The 22725-nt window shown below is 28.8% G+C and overlaps 1 protein-coding gene across 4 annotated transcripts in view; it reads left to right on the forward strand.

The window, feature by feature from the left end:
* Positions 1–22725, forward strand: part of LOC142328254 (uncharacterized) — a 246896-nt gene that overhangs the window by 200632 nt on the left and 23539 nt on the right. For all 4 annotated transcript variants that reach the window (XM_075371921.1, XM_075371919.1, XM_075371918.1 and 1 more), the window contains 3 exons: positions 16293–16397; positions 17977–18115; positions 21198–21328. In XM_075371921.1, the coding sequence (XP_075228036.1) occupies positions 16293–16397; positions 17977–18115; positions 21198–21328 (375 nt within the window). The remainder of the gene's footprint in view (positions 1–16292; positions 16398–17976; positions 18116–21197; positions 21329–22725) is intronic.

The following is a 22725-nucleotide window of genomic DNA, read 5'->3' on the forward strand; positions in this document are numbered from 1 at the left end:
TCAATTTTGTAAGTCAAGTGTTAGACCTCTTAAGTGATGGAAAACTAACTTTTTATTAATTGAAAAAAAAAGACATAAAACTGCCTAACCGTAAGATAAATTATATTAACTTTCCATATGTAGTATAAGCAGAAGTTAGAGAAGAAACATGGTAGATAAAAAACATGGTTTTTTGCAAACCACAATTCTTTTATCATAGAATATATTATTAATAAATGGTAATACAATACAGTAAAACTGTATCTAAAATCATAATAGCACCCGTATTCTTCTAGTGTCAAACATTCCTGCAATCACAGTGAAGATATTCACTGCAGATATTCAAAATGAATATCTTCAACTTATGTATTCCTCCAAATTTTGATATTAGTGAGAATGATCTTTCTAGTCTGTTCCCCAGATTTCTTTATCCCTAATAATTGGTTATTTGAGTTCCCAACACCATTCATGGGGCTCATTGGCATGTTCTCCTGCAGGTATTATTGTTGATCGACTGAGGCAGAACTTAGATCTCTGTTTATTGAACAATTGATCATGGAAGTTTATGTCATCTTCATCAGGTGCATTTTCTTGCATCGATCTATCAGTGAGTTCAGCAATCTTGCTCCCATGTCTTACATGGTGCGTTTCTAAAATCTTATTTGAAAGTGATCATAGACCGATTGTAATCTCGGTCAGTAATAGTGAATTGCCTCAGATTCAGCCATGCTGATGGGTAGTTTAGAAAGTGAACTGGCTCTGATTCAAGGATTCCTTTAGCGATTATGACAAGAACAGTAGTGCGATTCACCAATTTGTGAAGTTTACACACCCAAATCTCGATAGTGCCAATGAATTCATCTCATTAACATCTGGAAAGCCAAGGCAACCTGTTGTTCCTTGATGGGATGATGACTGCAGTCCTGCACTAAGGGACTGGCTTAGGGCTTTATGTAATTTTAATCGAAGACCGACAATTAAATTTCTTTGCGCCTTCTGCATCATGAGAGGCGTTTTTCATAGAGTGTTTAGGTGTGCTAAGCTAAAATCTTGGTTGAATTACGTCAAATTCATTTCTCGTATAACACCATCATCATCTGTTGCATGGAGAAAGGTTCGAACCATGTTTGGATCGGTAGTCATTGCAGTCGATTGGACTGCAAAGTGGCGATAACCTTGTTACTGCACCATTTGATGTACCAACCATATTTGGAAGGTCATTTAGAGCAGTTTCACTTACATCATCGTACTGCCCTGAGTTTGTGAGATATAAAGTTGCAGGTAGAAAATATACAATTGGAAACCGGAAACTCGCAAAATGAATTACATCCTTTTCTTATAATGAAGTACGTATGCTCTGAATAATTTTCATGAAACTTCCCTGGAAATGATAATATTAGGCTCAGTATGTTATCACACCTCTCCGATATTGTACTATGACATCTTTTGTGTATCTATAACAACATTTTCTCTGACCAGGTGTTTCCAAATTCTTGATTAGAGGCATTGGTTATCCCCATACTGAAACCTGGTAAAGTTAAATCATGCCTTCCAGTATCGTTGTATATCCTTGACCAGTACCCTGTGCAAGGTGATGGAACAAGTGGTAAACGATGGTTTACCATGATGGCCTAGTGTGACACCTTTAGAGAAATGCCCTAATTGCCCCAGAACAATGCATTTTTTATCAGGGTAGATCATCCATTGATTAAGTAGTTGCCCTGAAAGTTGCTCTACAAAACAACTTTTTATTTCGCCAATGCCTGGTTCTAGCACAGACCGGTAGACGCAGCGTTTCCAGATCACTCACAGTGTTGGTAACACTCATTACTTTTCTCACACACCTCGTATTTATATAAAATTTTGAAAATAAAGTAGTTCATAATTAAAATTAGGCATAATTCAAACTGAACACAATTCATGGCATATTAAATATACACCAAATATTATTGTTGATAAGGTATGTAGATGATATTATAATCTTATATAACCCGACCCTAAACAATGAACATTTGATCATTTTAAATAAACTTAATAATTACAATTAAAATTTACGTACTAAATGGAAGGTAACAAAAAAATATATTCTTTAGATATTGAAATCAAAATAATATAGTAGAAACATCAGTTTACAGAAGATCCACAGCAAAAATAATATTACAATACATTAAATTCTAACCACCCATGGTCAAAAAAATTAATACATATGAAAACATGATATTTAGAACAATTAATTATACAAAAAAAACAGTAATAAATTCATGAAAGAAATATATGAAATTAAACAAATAGCAGCAATGTTTACTGGTTTTGATGGTGAAATTATAGAAAAAATCTATAAAACATAGAATAAAAATACCAAAATTCAACAACAAAAAACTAACAGAAAGATTAATAATAACTTAAACCTAAAATACAATTACACAAAAATATAATAGAAAAAATATTAATGTACATGATAAAAATAATTATAGAAAAAGCATATAATCCAAATAATCGCATTATAAAATATATTAAAAAAATAACAATAATAAAAGTAATAGAGAGAAATTGAGAGGTATATCCAAAAAATGTAATAATACTTCTTTTTCTTTGGTTAACAGCCATTAGGCTGGTTGGCAGCAGCTCTCCACTCTTCGCTTATCAGCCTTTATCATTAGCTCCCAGTAAGAATCACAGTTCATATCGTCCATTATCTGTTTTATGAACTCCAACCGAGACCTTCCCTACAATTTCTCCCTTCTATCTGTATTTGTATCACCCTCTTAATGTGTATTAGCTCAGCTAATACACATTAAGAGGGTGTAATGAAGTATTTCTTAAATACTTCATTTGACACTTTTTCCATCCGATTTATCTTCATCATCCTTCTGTAATACCAGTATTGGCAAAACCAATACTTATTTAAAAAAGATTTACAGAACATACACAGCATACAAAACCAAAAGAGAAGTATATTTAATGTAGTTGACCGTTTGTTAGAATACAAATATAGAAATATATACAAATATGAAATACATACGTACTGATTAAAATAATTGAAAAATTTTATATTTATAAATTTAAAATAAAAATATAAAATGATGAATCACCAGATCAGCTTTTGAACATGATGATTTAATTAAAAACATAATAAAAATGCAGTCTAAAACTTGGAAATAATGACATTAGAATAAAGTAAAATATACGTTTTAAAGATAACATCATAACAGTACTGGACAGCAAAATTTACATATATGCTTGTTACATGAGGCATGTTTTTTTTAAGTAAGGGCTGTTTTGATATAAAAATTAAAATAAGAGAAATTAAAAAAAACTTTTATAACAAAATAAATTTACACATATGTAATATTTTGCTACATATTCACAATACATTTTTGATTTCGGCTTACCAACTTTATTATTCAAGAATTTTCCTGCTTGTGATTTAAACCAATTATTTACTTTGTTTTGGAATTCTTCACAACTTCAAATTTCTGCAATGCAAGCTTAAATGGAGAAAAAGGTAATAATCACTTGGTGCAAGATGCGAATTCTAAGGTGGATGTTCACAGATTTCCCAATTAAATTGTCACAGTTCAGTGGTTTTGTTTGCCGTGTGAGATTTTGCGTTATCATGGAGAAACAAAATCCTGTCGGTTAGTTTCCTGCGCCTTTTATTTTCAATTGAACATCTTAAGTTTTGTAAGCGTTTCACAGTATATATTGCCATTAACAGCTCTTCCACGTTCAAGAAATTCAATCAAGCAATATCCCTAAAAAATCAACAGAAGCTTTTTCATTGAACTTTCTTGCATAAACTTTTTGGGCTTTGGGAATGATGATTGCTGCTTTGTTTCAACATTTGAATAAGGTATCCATGTTTCATCACCGGTCGCAATGTGTTTCCATAAATCACCATCTTCATTTTCGTAGTGTCTCAAAAATATTTGAGGTACAGTAAGATGTCATTGTTTGTGTGTTTCTGTCAACATTTTTTGTATCAATCTGGAACGCAACTTTCTGTAACCCAGTTTTTCAGTTAAAATGTCATAAATTACTGATCAAAAACAAAAGGAAATTCAGTTGATAATTGAGAAGCAGTAAGCTTTCTGATTTCATGGATTTTTGCATTCACATTTTCAGTCGATTCATCGGTGATGACAATCAGAGGCATCCATTATGTTCTCCATCATGAACATTTGTTCTTCTTCCACAAAACAAATGACACCAGTAGCGAACTTTACGTTTACACATAACACCGAGTCTGTAAACATCAACAATTTCTGTATGAATATCAGTAGCAGATTTTTTTTCACAAATTACTGATCGTACTTCACAACTCACATGATTATTTATTGTAGCACTCATTTCAGCACGGCTAAACTCAGCAACTAACTGGAGTAATGTTAACCTGTTGTTGCAAACAGATGATTGTTGATATAAATTAACATGCTATACTAGCACCATTTTCCACTACATGTAGTGGGAGCAAATTGAAAATGGCCTTTACTGAAAAACCGCGCTTCCTATTATTCAAAATATAAAACATAATTTCAAATAAATGACAAAAGATTTAAAAAAATATGTTTTAATATAATTGATAATTACATTTATTTAATTAAATAGATAATAGAATTTAATACCGACTGAAGATGCAGGATCCTGCAAATATTGATTTTTGAAATTTATATAACTTCAATTTATCTATCTATTAACTTTGTTTTGGTGGTTAAAATTTAATTTAATAAAATATATATATAAAATTTCTCTTTATCAAAAAAATTGCTAGTTGTCTAAGCCAAAGAATGCAACCTTGTGATCCAAGAAGCTGCAATTTTTAAGTTACCTTTAGAAATATTGTTCTATGTTTTTGCTTCTTATTATTTGGTTACTACTTTTTTTTTAAGTTTTTTTTTTTAATAGTGTTTTGTATTATTTAATTACAACTAAAGATATCTTCTTTTGGAGGCACAAACCTTTTTAAATTCACTTCTCTCATTAATATAATTCAGTATTTTAGATCACGTTAAGGACCGTTATAAATAAAAATTAGGGCCCTGCTCTGTAGTATTAATTTTTATGTTTCACTTCTCTCATGAATACTACCTGTTTTTTTTTTTTGTGAAATTTAAACATAATTAGTTATTAGCCTCTCCTTAATATGCTTTCAGTTTACAAAAAAAAGCTACCGTGCAACAAATTCACTAACTGCTTTGAAATAATAATTATTTAACTATAATTACTTCATACATTTAATGTAGATTCCATTTAGAAATTTGAAATATGGTAATGTTTTTACTTTTAGGATCCTACTTGAACAATATTCTTGTTCCAATCAATTTTGGGTTACTTACAAATAATTTATTTTATTCCAAAATTATGATAAAATAAATCCTTACTTTAAAACTAATTAACAAAGTCACATGTGTGCGAGTATGTTCATATGCGAGTGTATGTGTGTATAAGAAATAACTTTTTAAATGTTCATATGATGTTAGGTTACATCTAGGGAAGTAAAAAATTTATATAATATAATAAAACCAATTACAATACTGATGTTTAGATTTTTCAGTTATTATTTATTATTGTAGTAAGCCATAAATCTTTTCATTTTGGATGTTTCCTGTTATTGTTTTATAATTACCAGTAATTTTAAATTAAACAATCGATAATTTCGTCTGGCTGTTTTATATGGGTTAACAGAGAAATAGGGGATTGGGGGTTGTACCTAGCTGCTTTTAATTTTTTCAGCAGGAATCCTTGAAAGGCATTTAATTTTATCAGTAGTGTTATTACCACAAATTTTGTGGCTTCAACTAAATCAGATAATGATATTTATTTACACATACATAATTTAATCTTATTAACTTTAAAAAAACCTACATTCTTAATTCAGCCCATACATATTTTTATTCTGCTTCATCAAACCCTACTCACAATGAAACAGAACAATATCAGTTATCCTTTTTATTTTTCTAGATAATTTAAATTGAAAATTTTTTAAACAAGAAATTATACTGACTATAAAACATTTAAAAATGTTTTTTATTGTTTTATTATTGCAAAATACTGGATTGTTATATTCTACGTACGTATTGCCTGAGGTAATCTGAAAAAATTAGAAGTACTTTTATCCTAAATATTCCAAAAAAGATCTTCATAGTCTTCTATTTTAGATAGTCTTAGCACTTGCTAACAGACTTTGTACATTATTTTCTACATATTTATTATTATTGTTAATATTATGTTTCTGAGTTTAGTTTTTCTTGCCTGTGGCTTGGTTACAGGTAACAGTTTTTGTAGGCTTATATAATTTAAAAAAATAAATAAAATCGACATAAAGAAGGTTCTAAGATATAAAATTTATCTTTTTCTAATCATTTAAATTAAAATTTTTGAAGCTAGTAACTAAATTATATAAGTTAATTTTTTATAATTTGGTGTTGACTTCTAAAAATGGAAATTATAGAAAAATTGAGTAAGTATCATTCTTTTTATTAGTTTTTTTAGGTTGTTTTGTTTTATTTACTTATTCCTTTTTAATAGTTAATTAGAATTCTACATTATTATACCCGCTCCCAATTTTTTTCTAAATTGCTTAAATTCACCTTGCAGATTATCATTAAAATAATTTTCTTAATTAACTAGAAATCATTACTGCTTTCAGTCAGAATTTCAAATATATATGGGTAACAGTATCAAAGCAGGTTGTTGTCAAGTAGCATTGTTAAGCAATTGATGCAGTCGCAACTTAAAAATTATGAAAAGGAGGTAGAAAAAACATAATTATCATAACACAATATGATCATCAGAATAGAATTTTTTTCTTTCTTTCTGAATTTTGAACTATTGTCTTCTAATTACAATAATACATTACAATAATCATATGTGATTCAAATAATTTTTTTTAATAAATTTTTATAAACCAGTTACTTAGAACTTAATATATTTCTTTTTTTATTATGGTAATTGTTGATTCTTTTATCGCTAAGTAATATACCTTCACTGTCAGTTATGTTATTTTATTTGCATTTACTTTAGGAAAACGTACTTAATTGCTTGGTTATATAATGTGGGTTATAAAAGTTCTTATTTTAGTTATAGTTAATTTTTTTTGCAAAATAATATCATTTTTACATATATCTTCTAGTTATGCAATGTTGTCAAAATGTTTGTGCTTCTCAGGTAATATATGTCAATAAAATTTAAATGTAATAAGTGAAATTAAAAATTTTTACATGACTTTATTATTTCATTTTTAATAAGCCAGAAGTAACTTTAAATTTCTTTCTGTTTTATGGTTTACTTAATAAAATTGGGCATCTGATATGAATTTAGTATAACAACTTATAAGCGCTTTAAATTGTCTACTTTACAAGATGCCTCCACTTCATTATCCAAAAGACAAGTTGTTGTAAGATTTAAGTAAGAATTATTATAATGAGTTTTATTTACATGATAATTAGAATTTTTTTATCAATCTTGCATTTTGTTTTTTTGTGTTTTTTTAATTTTAACACTATTTTTTTTTTGTTTTTTAATTAGTGGGTTTTTCTTTTGAATTTTTTTGTTGATCTAGCTGTTTGAATATTTATTAAAATCTGTATTATTCTACTCTGTTTAGGAGATTAAATTCTTAATGAATTACAGTTTTTGATTTCACAAACTGTAAGTGTGCAATCAGTGTATCCATTATTATTGTTTTTTACATGTTTTATTTTCTGGGCAATATTTTGGGCTAACTCCATGCCACCCAGAAAAAAAGTAATTTAAAATATTTAATTTCATAGTTGTATCTAGTTTATTAACTTTACAAAATAACTTTTCTAAATTAATTATCAATTCCTGTTACTTTTTTCAGTATGTGCTTAATAAAAAAAGAATTTTAAGTTATCTGTAAGTGTAGCTACTATATTAAAGTTTATAATAAGGCTTCATGTTTTTGTTTGAAAAGTTATTTCCAGATTTAATAAATTATTATTATACTTTTTTATTTTTCACTTAATGTTTCGTGTAGAATTTGCTGTCTTTACATTTTTTTTTCATGACACGTCTATGAAACATGAGTTACTGCAACTTGAAATAGACATCATTTAATACTACTGTAAATTAATTTTGGTTACTCTATTTAGAATAGAATAGACAGTGTTGTTTATATCATATATTTAAAATGGGGGAAATGTTCCCTGTTTTATTTTGATCATTTTTTGTTGTATGAAAAGAGTTAAAAGTAAACATTATCATTTTAGATGATCTAAGTTTGAATTACATATTGTGCATCTACATGTCCATGTCATATTAGTCATGTTATAGTCCATGACGTGAAATTCATTCATGGGTGGATTTAATTAAAAGTGCCCTTTTTATGTAGTATTAATAGTTAATTAATTTCCTTTATTTCTTAATATTTTTATTATTTTCATTTTGGTAGTGCAAATTTTGCCCAACAATAGTCACCGATTCACTTTTCTCAGTTTTTCAATTATAACTTCTGTTGTAGTGAAAGAGATATGTTTTTACATTCTTTATAATAAACTTTATAATAAAGTTAAAAATGTTCAAGAAATCCATGTGATAAAACAAAATTAAATGACATATGAACAATGAAATCATATCCAAATCTATTACATTATAGTTATAATAAGTAATCCCTTTTTTAAAGGATTAAATTGGATTCTAACTCAACACAATTATACCAACAGACTTATAGGGATGAATAATCTTTGAATTCAACAGCAAAAATAGCAAAAGCAGAATCATTATCTTGAAAGTATCTATTAACGCATAAATGTAGAAAATGCTGAGTAATAGTTTTGAGAAATAGAAATTTTCTATTTTAAAACAAAAGAAGAGTTGTAAATAACTAACTCTTTGGTTGTAATTTTGGCCTTTCTTTATAATCAAAGAGTATTCAGCATTTTTCAACCGTTTGCAGCATTTCATGGCATCATGAAACTTCAATTCGGACATGTTGAAATGCAATTCGTCAACAGACCAAAATTTTTCAATTTGTTGTTGAACATCTTCTGATGATGCAAGACAGCAGTGTAGGGATGGAACATCCGAATGTGAAGACTCTGGTATCTTTCCGGATATTATCCAACCTAAGGAAGTTTTTTGCAGGATAGGATTCCCATCTGCCAATCGTATTTGTCCGACGCAAAGAAGGTGATAAAAAACTTCTGCTCCAATGAGAGCATCAACCTTGTTCGGCTGGTAGAAAAATGGGTCAGCTAAATATATGTTAGGCGGAATAAACAATTTTGAAGTATCAATTGTTGAACTAGGTAGCATTTGAGTAACTTTAGGCAGCACTATAAAGTCTAGCTGATTTTGAAAGTTAGAGAATTGTAACTTAATTGTAGTACTAACATGTGAATTAGCAACTGTACTCACATTATTGATTCCGCTAACATGAGCTTCGATGGAGTTTCAGCTTCTGTCATAATGTTAACAGATGAACCAGGAGCAACAAGGTGTGCCACAAGAGTCTGATATTTCAATTAGAGCAGTAGCTAAAATAATTTGAGACAAATTATGGTTTTTGATTTGAGAAGTGCATGAAACTGATGTAGGAATTGTCGTACTTGATGATTGGTTTGATATTTCTTGAATATCCTGTGGGTTATGCAATAGAGTGTTATGATTTTTAGAACATACTTTACAATGACTAGTAACCTTACATTATTTAACCCTATGTCCTTGTCTTATAAACAATTCATACACAATTTTAATTTCATGGCTTGACTGTTTCGTGCTTGCAGAGACATTTTATGAAATTCTGCACAAGTAAAGATTTTATGGGTTTTTTTTCATATCAGGCAGCTATCTGTTTTTGCGTTATTCCTTTCAGAATTTGCAAGACAGCAAATTCTACACGAAACATTAAGTGAAAAATAAAAAAGTATAATAATAATTTATTAAATCTGGAAATAACTTTTCAAACAAAAACATGAAGCCTTATTATAAACTTTAATATAGTAGCTACACTTACAGATAACTTAAAATTCTTTTTTTATTTTAATATTATACACAACAATAGTTCTACGTGAATATTCAACTGACTGCTATTTGACTTGGTATATAATCACCTATAATCCAATCTCTATAATGTAAATGTAACTTAAATTTCGGGGTGCCATTCTCCAGCCCTGGAACCAAATGTTTTATCGCAAAATCTTCATCTCTGTGAGAATAACTTATGAAAGCATCATACAGCTTATCACGATCTAGTTCATCTTCAGTAACAAGCCAAAGAAACATCTGATGTGCATAAAGCCAAACTTTTATTTCTTGATTATATCGATAGTAGAGAGCTATAAGAAGACCTACTATGAGCCCAAGAACAGCCAAAAGAATGCTAATAATAATTATTACGCCTGCTGTAGATATGGGACAAATTTCATTTACTGTTAATTCTGATGTAGATTTTCCTCCCAAGCAAGTTACATTATTCAGATTGTCGATCTGAAATATAAAAACAATAGACAGATTAATAATCATATTTAAAAGATATTAAGACAGAAAAAATCTTGTAAATTAAGAAGTCATTTAATAAAAATCAAGTTCATCAAATGAATTATATAGCGCTATAAATCTTAGTTATTTTCAAAAGATATATTTTGTGATTTTTAAATATTTTATTTTTAAAATTATTCTTTATAAAAAATAAACATATACTAGAAGTCATCCACAAAGTACATTAAAGTTCGGTTTTTGGTGGTCAGTTTGTGACCATTTTAGGAAATAGTCATACTAGTAAAATGCATTCTACGTTTTACTAATGTAAAATCATTTTACATTTATAAAACTTCCTATGCGTGCACTGACTTATGATTTCTGCTGATTTTGGCTTTGCGGATTTTGTATAATTGATAGTGTTTACTCGATAAAACTGTTTGCTGGTGGGGATAAATTAGGATCTGAACCTTTTATGAAATCATCTTTATACTTTAAACCGGTGTATTTTGCTGCCTTGTTAAATTTCTTTGGAAAAGAGGTATTTCTAGGCAGTGTATGTTTCTATTTGAACTCTCCATATGTGCCATAGGTTTGGGGTTCATGTCTAAGCCATCTATAAATTTTGAAAATCTGTACCTATAAAGCAACTTGTCGTGATTGACTGATAACTGATTTACCAATGCGCAACAAAAACTAGTGAAGGTAAATTAATGAGAAATTGTATAAGTTTTTTTTTATACTGTGTAAATGCACATTAAGAAAGGATTTTTTTAAATTCTGGGTTTAAAGGGTTAAAATGGAGTACAATGAAATTACTATTTTTTTCATTTCTCAGTAACAAATGAAGATATCAACTTGATTTTTGGCACGTGCGCTTATGTGTGTGTGTGTGTGTAATAATCTGAATATCTAAAAAACAATTTTTATATTTTTTGCAAAGGGATGAAGAAAGTTAAAAAATTTTGAAAAATGATTGCAAATTTTTCCCATTCCTGATTGGACAGTATATTAAGTAGATTTGGGCTTGCAATTATTCTTCAGTTAATTTCTAAAGACTATTTTTTGTTTTTTTTATTTTCGATTTTTTAAGGGATTTGTTCGTGTACTATTGGTAGCTCAACCAATAGCCACGGTTACTGTAGTGCGACCGACCCAGCTGGCTGCACCTGCCTCCAGTTACTTGACCAAAAAACACATAAGAAAAATAAGAAACAAAATATGATAACCTCCTACTGGTGTTTGTAGGGTAATACTAAGAACCAGACTAAATATGGATGGATATAACTACTATTTTTAAGATGAAGGCTGACTATTTTGAAACTCACACTCTTCAAATCGCTCAGAGTTTGGGTCCTGTACTGACTAAACTGTGCTTTGAAGAAATTTACCTACCAACCATATAATGATATTTTTTTGTAAACTGAACGAGGTTTAAGTTTTATTTATCAGTATTATTCTCACAAGCATGAGGATATCGAAGCACATTGGGGGTCCTGGCTAGACGGTTGGGTAAGAAAAGTGAGCCCTGACCAGCTAGTTTTTTTTTTTTTTACAAAATCTTATTCCAACTTATACTCGTGAGTAAATAATTGCAGTTAATTTATTCAGCCCAGTAAAAATGATGGTGTCTTTTCTTAATTTGAAGTTTTAGTCCAGTACCTTTGATTTCCTACATTAACTAATGTAAGAATTCAATTTTTATTTTAAGTACATTTTCATGAAATTCAGTAAATTTCAATATACTGTTATAAAATATTTCTCCAGACTAAAGGAAATATTTATTAAATATAAGGGTTCATTATGAATTTGTGTAATTTTTAATTACTGATATGGTGATATAATCCAAATCTATTGCTTCTTAATGTTTAGAGACTAATAACTCTTTCTCTTCATATTCATCTTCTTGTCATTTTTCTGAGATATATTTCTTCATGTTATCTTTTTTGTTTCTGTACGATTGTTACTTTTTTTGATTATTCACCGACTAATCCAATAATAAAAACTGAATATTTTACCCTGTAAAAATTAACATTTATAACCAGTATACAGGAGTTCACTAAACGGAATACTTTAATTATTATTAATTTTTATTTATATGACACACCAGAAATCTGAAACTTTTATTAATCAGCAACTCATGAAGATGCGAATAATACTGATATAGTAGTAATACAAGTAATAAAGGGACTTTAATTCTGCCCTAATATTTCATAAATTAATATTTGTATAAATATTTGATGCTAATAAGTAATATTTCCGCGACTGTGTAACTGTCCACTTTTATTAAGGAAGTGGAGGATCGTATATCACTTTCAAATGAAATAAGTTTAAATGAAGTGCAGTAAAAATGTGTATATGTAATTAGGTATGCAAGGAAGTCGTGTGGTGACCGCATCAGATTTTTAGTTTTGGGGTCATTTTTTGAGCCATTCCCTCATTACTTCTTCTAGAGCACAGTTGAATTATGGTAGTGAGAACCCATTGGCTTGGTCCAGTCCTGTTTTGATCTGAAATGGTTCTGAGAGCTCAGCTCTGAATTTTACTTTCAACTTAGTATTTGTGACGATCAATTTTATCATGCTTATTAATTTGGTATGTAGTCCAAGGTGTCTTAGAATTTTTAGTAGGGATTCTCTGCAGACAGTCATAAGATGTTGAAAAGCTGTTGATGAAGGGCAAATTTTGCTGATCTTCCTGCATGTTTCCAGATATCTACAAAAGTCTGATCTTCTCCCGCTGCTTTCTAATTCTTCATCTTACTGAGTGCTCGGTAAACTTCTTTTATTGTGGTAGGGTTGATGTTTTCTGTTCACTGTTATTGTTTTCACAGATGACATTTGTATCTATATCTGAAAATAATCATTATATAGACTTGAAAATTCTACATTAGCCTATTAAATATTGCTACTTATAAATAAATATATTATGAATTGTGTATAATAATATTATTTGCAGTTATTTGTGTTTCCGTTGATATCTATGAGATCTGTAAATAAAGTAATGAGACCGGTTCAGAAAAACTTTTTATTCACAATCCAATTCTACGTACATGGACTCGTATCATCTTCAAAATAGTTTATTTGGTATATTATACAACGCATCAAACAGTTTTCCTACTCTTCATAGCAGTGTTGGAACTCAGAACCGGAATATCCCTCAGATGTCGGTTATATTTTTTAAAAATATTTTCTACCGTTCCAAAATGGTGTCCTTTGAGGTGTTTTCTTAAAGTCGGGAACAGGAAAAAGTCGCAGGGATTCAAGTCAGGTGAATAAGGGGATTGAGGAACTACAGCACTGTTGAGAGTGCAGTGTGACAAAGTGCATAGTTAAAGTGGTTGTCAAAAAAAATTGTCTCGTTATTTTAGATCTCTTATATCTATTACATAAAGATGAAAAGGGGTTTTGTTTGTTCGGGATAAACAAAAAACCACTTGATCAAACGCAACCAGATTTTTACCCATGTTTTTTGGGCATAACTGAGAAGGTTTTTTGATGTATTTCATTTAAAAAAATCTCTGAAGAACCAACTGATCGATTGCTTTCACATTTTCAGGATACATTTGTATTACACCAGGGAAGGTTTTAAGCCACAGACCGAGGCTCTTGCTCCCTTGAACATTAATATATGTATTGTTTCTTCACCCCCAAGGAGCGTGAAGTTGTAAATTAAAGATATTCTTTACGGAAAAAAAAAAAGATTAATTCTTTTACTTCATTATTATGGCAAAGAAATAAGTTATGAATTTTTCTGTCAAAAGTGTGTGTACTTTAGTTACTTTAGCTATTGTTATTCTAACCCACCGGGGGTCGGTCCAGTGGTTAACTCTTCAGCTGATTTGGAAGTCGATCTTTCTAACGTTCAAATTCTAGTAAAGGCAGTTACTGTTATACGGATTTGAATACTAGGTAGATGGGAATGGCGACCAAATTTAACTCTTTGGGTGTTCAAGGTGCCGTCCCTCTGTAACACAGGAATGGCGAGTAGTAACACAGGCATTGTCCTTTGCAATGATCTGTATGGATAACCTATTTATTTGTATATATAAATTGTATTTTTTTTATGAAAGTGAAATTATTTCATTTTAGTCCTTGGTTTATAGAACATTTAAAGAACCCAATTATAAAAACTAGTTTATTTTTCAAGAAAAATTGAAAAGTTTTGAAAAGTAGTATATTCTTTTTGTATTGTATAAAACAAGAAATAAAAAACCGTAATAAAATTATTATTGATTGTAATAAAGGAGTTGTCACTCCTGACAACTGAATATACTATAGAAAAAGTAACATATGAAACAGATCGCATAAGTTAACAACTATGGTTACTGCATAATAAATATATTTTATTCTCCTTATGTCAACAAGTATGTATTTTCTTTGTCAGAACCAATTGTTTTCTGAAAAACTGATCTTTTACATACATTATCTGAAGAAATTTTGCATAGAGACATACAATTTCTTCTTCTATAATACTTGTGAGTTAGACTTGTATTTATGTTGTTCAGCATGGTTCAAAATCCATCTAAAAGGAACCCATTTTGGTGGACTATGGTGAACCATTAGTTGGATAAAGACTTACATAATTGGTTATTTTCTGATCTGTTAATGCTGAATGTTAATTCTGTTGGAACTCATTTTAATTTAAAAGTCTAAAATCCCAGCTTCTAGGAGATGATGCAGATGAAATTCATACTTTTGCTTTTAGAAACAAACATTTTTTTTGTGTAATAAAATATACAATTATTGTTTTATTTATTACTTTTGTCATGTTTAAAGGAAATGAAAGGCAAAATTTTAATTTTAATTGTAATTTTTTAAATAATATGATGTTATTAGTAATATTTGAATATAAAAAATTTACTTATATTAAGAATGAGTAATGATAAATGTAGCTTAATAAGAAATCATTCAACAAGAAGTTTATTAGTTTTATTGCAACAGATTACAAAGATGTAGAGTAATTACTTACGTATAATGGGTACTTACGTATTAGTCCATCGACCATAACTATAATGATCCTGTAACTTTGAAAATAGTTCAAAGTTTACGGGATCATTAACATATTTTACGTATTAAATATATAACATTATTGCTTATAAATTAACCAAATTTAACCTAAGCTTGCTTCATTCGCTAACCTCGACTAATTAACAGTAATGTTTTTATTATTTAAATAATAAATAATTGCAATAATTACTGAATTTATTATTTAAATACTCAAAACATTACTGTGTTAATTAAACAAGGCTAGCGAGCGAAGCGAGCATAGATTAAGTATGGATAAATTTATAAAATAAATAAATATAAATGGTTATAAAAATGTTAGTATAATGGTTATTTCAGGTGATATTAACTACTGTTAATATCACCTACTGTTAATAAATAGCAAACTTTTGGGTTACTACCCAAAAGTTTGCTATTTATTGGTCAATAGACTTATACATAAGTACCGTTGATTGTTATCATCTTTTCTTTACATTACTATTTTCTATGTATTTTTTCTATAGTTAGGTGTGTGTTTACAATTTTATTTTAATTTATAAGTGGCATTAACTTTAATTTTCAGTAACCAAATTCTAACAGCATGGATCTACCTTTGCAAGGTGTTACTTCACCAAATATTGTTAAATTTTAGATATTTGAAAACTGATTTATTAAATATAGCCTTGGAATTTTAATCTTATAAGTTTTAGTTTTACTTTAATCTTCTAAGTTGCTTCTTTGTGAAACATTTGAGGTGGTTTTAAGATATCATTTCATAAGGAGAATGCAACTATCTACCTGTTCCCAGGTTAATATGAAGTTCTCTTTTACAGAAAATGTTTTCAAAAATCTTAAATTTAAAATGAAAAAAATTTTTTTTCTTTTCAGCTAGCCATGGAACACGTGTAGCAGCAATAGCAGCCGCAAATTTTCCAGATCTACCTGAAAAAAATGGTGTTGCTCCTGGGGCACAAATAGTATCATTGTGTATTGGTGAGTAAAATGTCTGAACATCCATTTCCTTCTTTTATTTTATTATTATATTTAACAATTTTAAAGTGAGCAGTCTGTACTGGAATAAATTATTACTTTGGTAATAAGCGAATTAATATTTTTCATATAGAATTATGATCAAATATTGTAAGATAGCAAAATGGTTTTATTTCGTATTGCCTAGTTAATCTAAAATGCTAATAACAAAAAAATGTTACATGAAAAAATCTGGTATTTATTTTGCAGTTGAATGTTGAATGCAGTACCCCAACCGACTCTACCATATCTAGTTTAGTTATAACAGTAGTCATCTTAGATTCTATTTGTAATGTAAAGACAATATAGTTGTAGACAGATCCTGTAACCAAATACAGATTCATTAACTTAAGACAACAAAATTAGAATGTTCTGTTAGGTTTGCAGAGTGGATAGCTATAACATTAGAGTAAAAATTACTAATGTAACTAACACGACTTTATGAATGTCCTTGAGTGTATTTCTATAATTTTTCAGTCATTCCTTTGTTCTTTTTGAACCGATCTGTATTATTTTTCTCCATATGTATTTAACAAGTACTATTTATTATCAAATTTTGTAGAATGCAATTATTGTCTTACTTTTAAAACTTACAGATTATTTCCACCTCACTAGCCATAATTTTAAGCGTACCATCAAAAATTTTAGTCGGCAAACCTTTAAAATTGTTAATAAAAAATGTGTGTAATTTTTTTTGTTTAAACAGTATCCTTTACCTTTTCAGCTATGTTTGTTTACCACCTATAGTGGATTTTGTAACAATATCCTCTATTGAATAACAGGAGCTAGACAGAATTATAATTAAAAAAGTAATGATAGTAACAATGGTAGCTAAAAATCAGCACTATCTGTAGTCCTGAATAAAATCAAAGATCACTAGTCAGTATGAACAGTGATGTGATAAAATGTTCAAGACTCCTATACACCATTCTCCTCATTTGTGCTTAGATGACATTAGCATGTGGTATTGAACTGTAAGTAGGAGGTCACATCACATTCACTTTCAAAAAACACAAATGCATGTTCATTTTAAGGTCTTTTTATAGGACTACTAAAACTATGTACTATACTATTCTATACTCTTTATACTATAGAAACCAATTTCAACTTTGTATCTGCAAATAGCACTTACTTCTTCAAGACTTTGTTTAATATGCATTCTTTATTAAGATTGAAAAATATTGATTAGAATGAATATTTCAAGTAAAATTAATTGGAAAACAAAAGAGTTCTCTTCAGTTTATAACTCAATTATTTTCACGCTGTGTTGATTATATCTACTTATAAAGTTAACAAATAGAAATTTTATGTATTTATGAATAATGCATAGATTGTAGATGTGAACATTAATCTTATTTCTTAGTTTTGTATTTTCATTATAATTATTTTATAAAGAATTTGCCAATTTCTGTAATGAAGGCTTTGTGACTTCAATTTGTTATCACAGGATTTTTTTTTGCTTATATAATTTGATTGAGTTGGTGTAGATTATTATTTTTTTTTGTATTAAAAACTGGCTTTTTAATTTGTTACATTTTTTCAGGTGATAATCGTTTGGACACAATGGAGACTGGAACAGCAGTTGTTAGAGCCATGATTCATTTGATGAAAAATCATTCCCAAAATAAAATACATGTCATCAACATGAGTTATGGAGAACTGTCAAATTTTTCTAATTCAGGGTAATATAATTATTATTATTATTGTTTATTTTACAGTTAAAAATAATAATACTAAATTAATTCTCATGAATAAAACCTTTATTGTTAAATTACTTTAAACATTTCTTTATTCTCTGCAACTTGTTACTTTTCCTTCGGGAAGAATTATTTATGATTTTTTTTATGTTGAGGTATTTGTTCATTAGCATAGTTTGATACTAAAAAAAAAATAAACATTGTAAAAGTTTCTTCATTTGTATATTAATGCTGTATAATTTAATTTCTAGTAAATTTTGAATAGCATCCTTTTTAATCACAGAATGTTTTTTAATAGCTTCTCTAATTATTAGTCAGTAGTCAACTTATGTCAGTAGTTAACTTGTTTTGGTTGTATTTAGTTAATAAAATTTAAAAATTAATTTTAAATTTTAAATCCATGAGGAAGATTTAAATTTCAACATAAAAGAAACTTAAATAAACTAATATCAATAAAATTTTCAATTGAAATATGATGTCCAAGAGGAACAAAAGTAGCCTTGGAACTTAGCCTATCCATACTTCTCTGGAAGCTATTATTAACTTGGCTGCATATGTATTTTTACAATTTTGATTATTTTTTTTGTTGAGTATTTTGTTTGATGATTTTAACATCTATTTGTTGTAAAACACAATCCACATCAGCTGATGTTATTTAAAAATAAATAGATAAATAAAAATATTATCCAAGTGCTTGTGATTTATCATTTAAATCTTTAAAACACAAATAAATAATTTTTCATTGTTCATAAAAATAAAAATACTTTACTTATTTGCTGCATGTTAGTTGCATTGTAAAGTTATTTATCAGCCTTCAACTTTAATGGCACAGATAAATCATAATCAAAATTATCCTCTTTGTTAAAATTGGAACTATTACCAAGATCACCTTCACCTTCCCAAACAATTGGAAAACTATCCATTGTACGTTTTATTATATAGTTTTTATGCCAGTAATTCTTTTCCAGTGATATTACATATTGAATAAATCCTTGCCATAATTCCTGTGTTTAGTTCATGGCTTCATTGACCAGTCCCTACAAATTCCATTAACTAATATATTATGTGACTGTTCATGATGCTTGATTTCAGACTATGCCAGTTTAACAACTTATTTTTTTCTTCTGTTATTGCCTCTTCATATCTTTGTTATTGCATCTCCAATCCTAGTCCTCTTTGATGTAGTCCCCTTATGACTACAAACACTTTACTTGCTGAAAACATCTTTTGTGGTCCTCTTTTGGAATTGTTACTAGCCTTCTGTTAAGTTCATCACTATATCCTGCCGGCTGACAAATGGTATTATCTGTGATTTTGTGAGTGTGTAGAACATTCAGAAATCATAGGGAGCCTTTCAGAAATCTGGTTAGTAAGGAGCCTGGAGATCTAAGGAACTCTCTCCCTGACCAAGAAATCCTAGATCAGATGTGACAAATGCTGGGTATGTCATCATGATGCAATTGTAACTTGTGTGATACTACAGGTTTAGTTTTGCGCTGAACCTCTAGATAGTACTGTTTGTTGAAAGTTGGCTTCTGGTGTGTATTAGTGATGCACAACCCCAGTAATAAAAAAAAAACTATTATTACTTTTACCTAGATCTTGGGAACATCCTCCGGGACAACTTAACGTTGGTTTCCGGGCCAAACCCATACATCCAAAATTCAACACCAGTTATCATGGTGTTAAATTAGGATCATCATTGCTGCTTCACTCCATTTTGCCCTACATATGTCAATATTAATTTCTTTTTGTTCAAGTGAAGGGGCATTTGCCACACATTTTGTGGTTGTTCTATATACATAGCTAAATTGCATTATAAAATCATGTATACAGAACTATCACTAATTCCAAATGTCATTTGCAATTTTTCATTCAGCCAGCTGATGATTTTGGATCACTTAATTGGTGTTTCACTTCAGTTGAGAAATCCAATTTATCCAATAAAGCCGGTGCACCCCAAACCAGGAAACTATTTCCATTTTCTTATACATGGATCCATGTCTATCACTGTAAGTGGCTATCATTTATTGTCTATTTTACTGTTGATTTTGAAGGTGGTTTGACATCCACCTACATGGTAAGTGAGTGTTATCCATCATTATGTTCAAATTCAGTGGAAGAATTAGAAAAATTTTGTCCATTAGTCATTTTTTGAAGTCATTGTTATTCATCTGCCTGTGGTAACCTCTCTTTAATCTTTCACTAGCTGTAAAGTATAATTGTGATTTGAGCAAAAATATGACTTCTGATCCAATATATACAAATAGAATCTATTGATTTGAAGACTAATATACTCCATCCATTTTATCTACATTTTCCAAAAGTTAACGCAAGATTCCTTGAATCCAAAATGACGGTGTTGATTTATAAGCTTTAAAATTAATGTGATCATTGATAATGTAAAATATGAAGTGAAAATGTGTAATTCAGTGTCACAAGAACATTTTTTTTTTTATTACGTGTAAATTTTTTTTCTAGACCTCTAAAACAAGTAAAAAATAGAACATTTCCAATTTTTTTATTCAAATTCAACTTTAAAAATTTGCATTTCATTAAAACTTAACTGTTGGTGGAATATATAAATATTTATTAATTTTCTTTTTTTTTAGGAAAACAATTTAAATTTTTTGTCTTAATAAAAACATTAATTAGGTTTTTAATTTTTAAAGGCTTTAATTTAAGAAAGGCTTATTATTAATAGTAAGAAAATTCAGCTGAATTGAATTTTTTTTTTTTATTCTTGTAACAAAGTTGTTATTGCGCTTTTTTTATGTTTCTCAGCCAATATTTACTGCAACTAAGAATATTTCATTTCTGTATTGTAAGTCCACTATAGTTGCTTAATTTCATTAATACTTAAGATAAGGATTTTTGTACCATTTACTCAAAAATTTTACTGAGAATTAATGAATTAGATTTAGACATATACAAAACAGAACAATAGTTTATTTAAGATAAAGTTTGTTATAACTGCTAGTTTGCTTTAACTGTACCAAGCTAAAAGAATGTAATCATTATTGGACAAGTATTTTTTTTCAGTAACTGGTTAATTTCTTATTTACAGGAGACTGGGAGAACTGATGAATGAAGTAATTGATAAATACGGTACTGTTTGGGTAGCTTCTGCTGGTAATCATGGACCTGCCGTTAGTACTATTAGCAGCCCTCCATTCATCAATGCACACAACATAATAGGTTAGCTGTATTTTTGTTTTTCTTATGTTTACTGATTTTTGTTTTTGTAAAATGTTGGGTATCAATAGCTCTTAATTTAAAAAAAAAATGAATTTGAATATCTTATTAAACATCATAAAACACTACTTTTAAGTATAACCTACATATTCTTTTGTTTTAACTGTTTATAAAAAAAGATCTGTCGCTTCTGTATACAGGCTATTGCTGGGAAAAACTCTTTTCAGGCTGGTTTATTGGTTGAGTTTCAAAAACTTGCAAGTTTGTTCCCTGTGAATTTCTCAGAGTAATATCATTCAGTTGTCCTCCTGTAACTTTTTATTTTGTGTCTGTAAGATAATATATTTTGATAAAAATATATTTCAAACAATTTTGAAATAATATATTCTAAATGATGTTCAGCAAATCTTTTGCAATTTGGGATCTTGACTTTATCATCTGTTATTCTTAAACTTGAGCCAAAGTTTATGTCTTGCTTAGTTAAAAGTGTTTGTCATCTGAGCTCATTGTGCAAATAATTGTAACCGTAGTAATTTTTAAAATCTTAATATTCTGATTACTTATGAGGTTTATAGGTGGCTACGTACTAATATAAAGTAAGTTTGAATTAATTTTATGTTGAGCAAGTGAAAAGGGAAGTATAAAGTAAGTTGTTAAACATCTAGGTATACTTTAAGTCATCAAAAAACATTAAAGGTAAATTAAAAAATGTCAAAACAATATCTGAGCTAGATCAGAATCCTTTTATTAAAAATAAATATTTGATTAATCATGTAATTACTGAGGTCAATAAATTGCAATTGCATATAAAATTTTTTGCTCTTTAAAATATGTTTTTATTTTTTGTGAGTGTAGCATAATGCTGAATCTTGTTGGATTTGTTTCTGTACCTTTGTGCACTGAATTATGATGTATTCATCATTTTTCAATATAACATCCTCTGGTGCTCATGTGTAGCCTGTAGAATGTAAAATATCTTCGACTGTTTTTTTCCTTGGATTGTTGGATAAGGGTTGATAGTCACTCATTGGAAAACATTATCTTTGCAGTCACCTTCTTTCGTGTTATTAGTGATGTGTGGATCACATAAGCTTATTTGTACATTACAGCATTAAGAGCTACGTTCTAGGTGCTTGGTGATCTGTTCATGCAGTCTGCAGTGAATAGTTGTCACATGTACATTTTTCTCCATTGGCTACTAATTCTTGATTTATTTCCTCACAGTAAAGTCAATTTTACTTTTAATTTTTAATAACCTATGAAGAAGTTTTTTTCTTTGATCACACTTTTTTCTTTTAGGAAAAAAGGAATCAGCTTCATTAAATTGCTTTTAAATAGCATTTGCTGTACCAAAATCACAATTAAAAGCTATTTATGTATTATTCTGGTTTACTGTTAAA

This window comes from Lycorma delicatula, chromosome 7 (genome assembly GCF_047948215.1).
Source record: "Lycorma delicatula isolate Av1 chromosome 7, ASM4794821v1, whole genome shotgun sequence".
Lineage (NCBI taxonomy): Eukaryota > Metazoa > Arthropoda > Insecta > Hemiptera > Fulgoridae > Lycorma > Lycorma delicatula.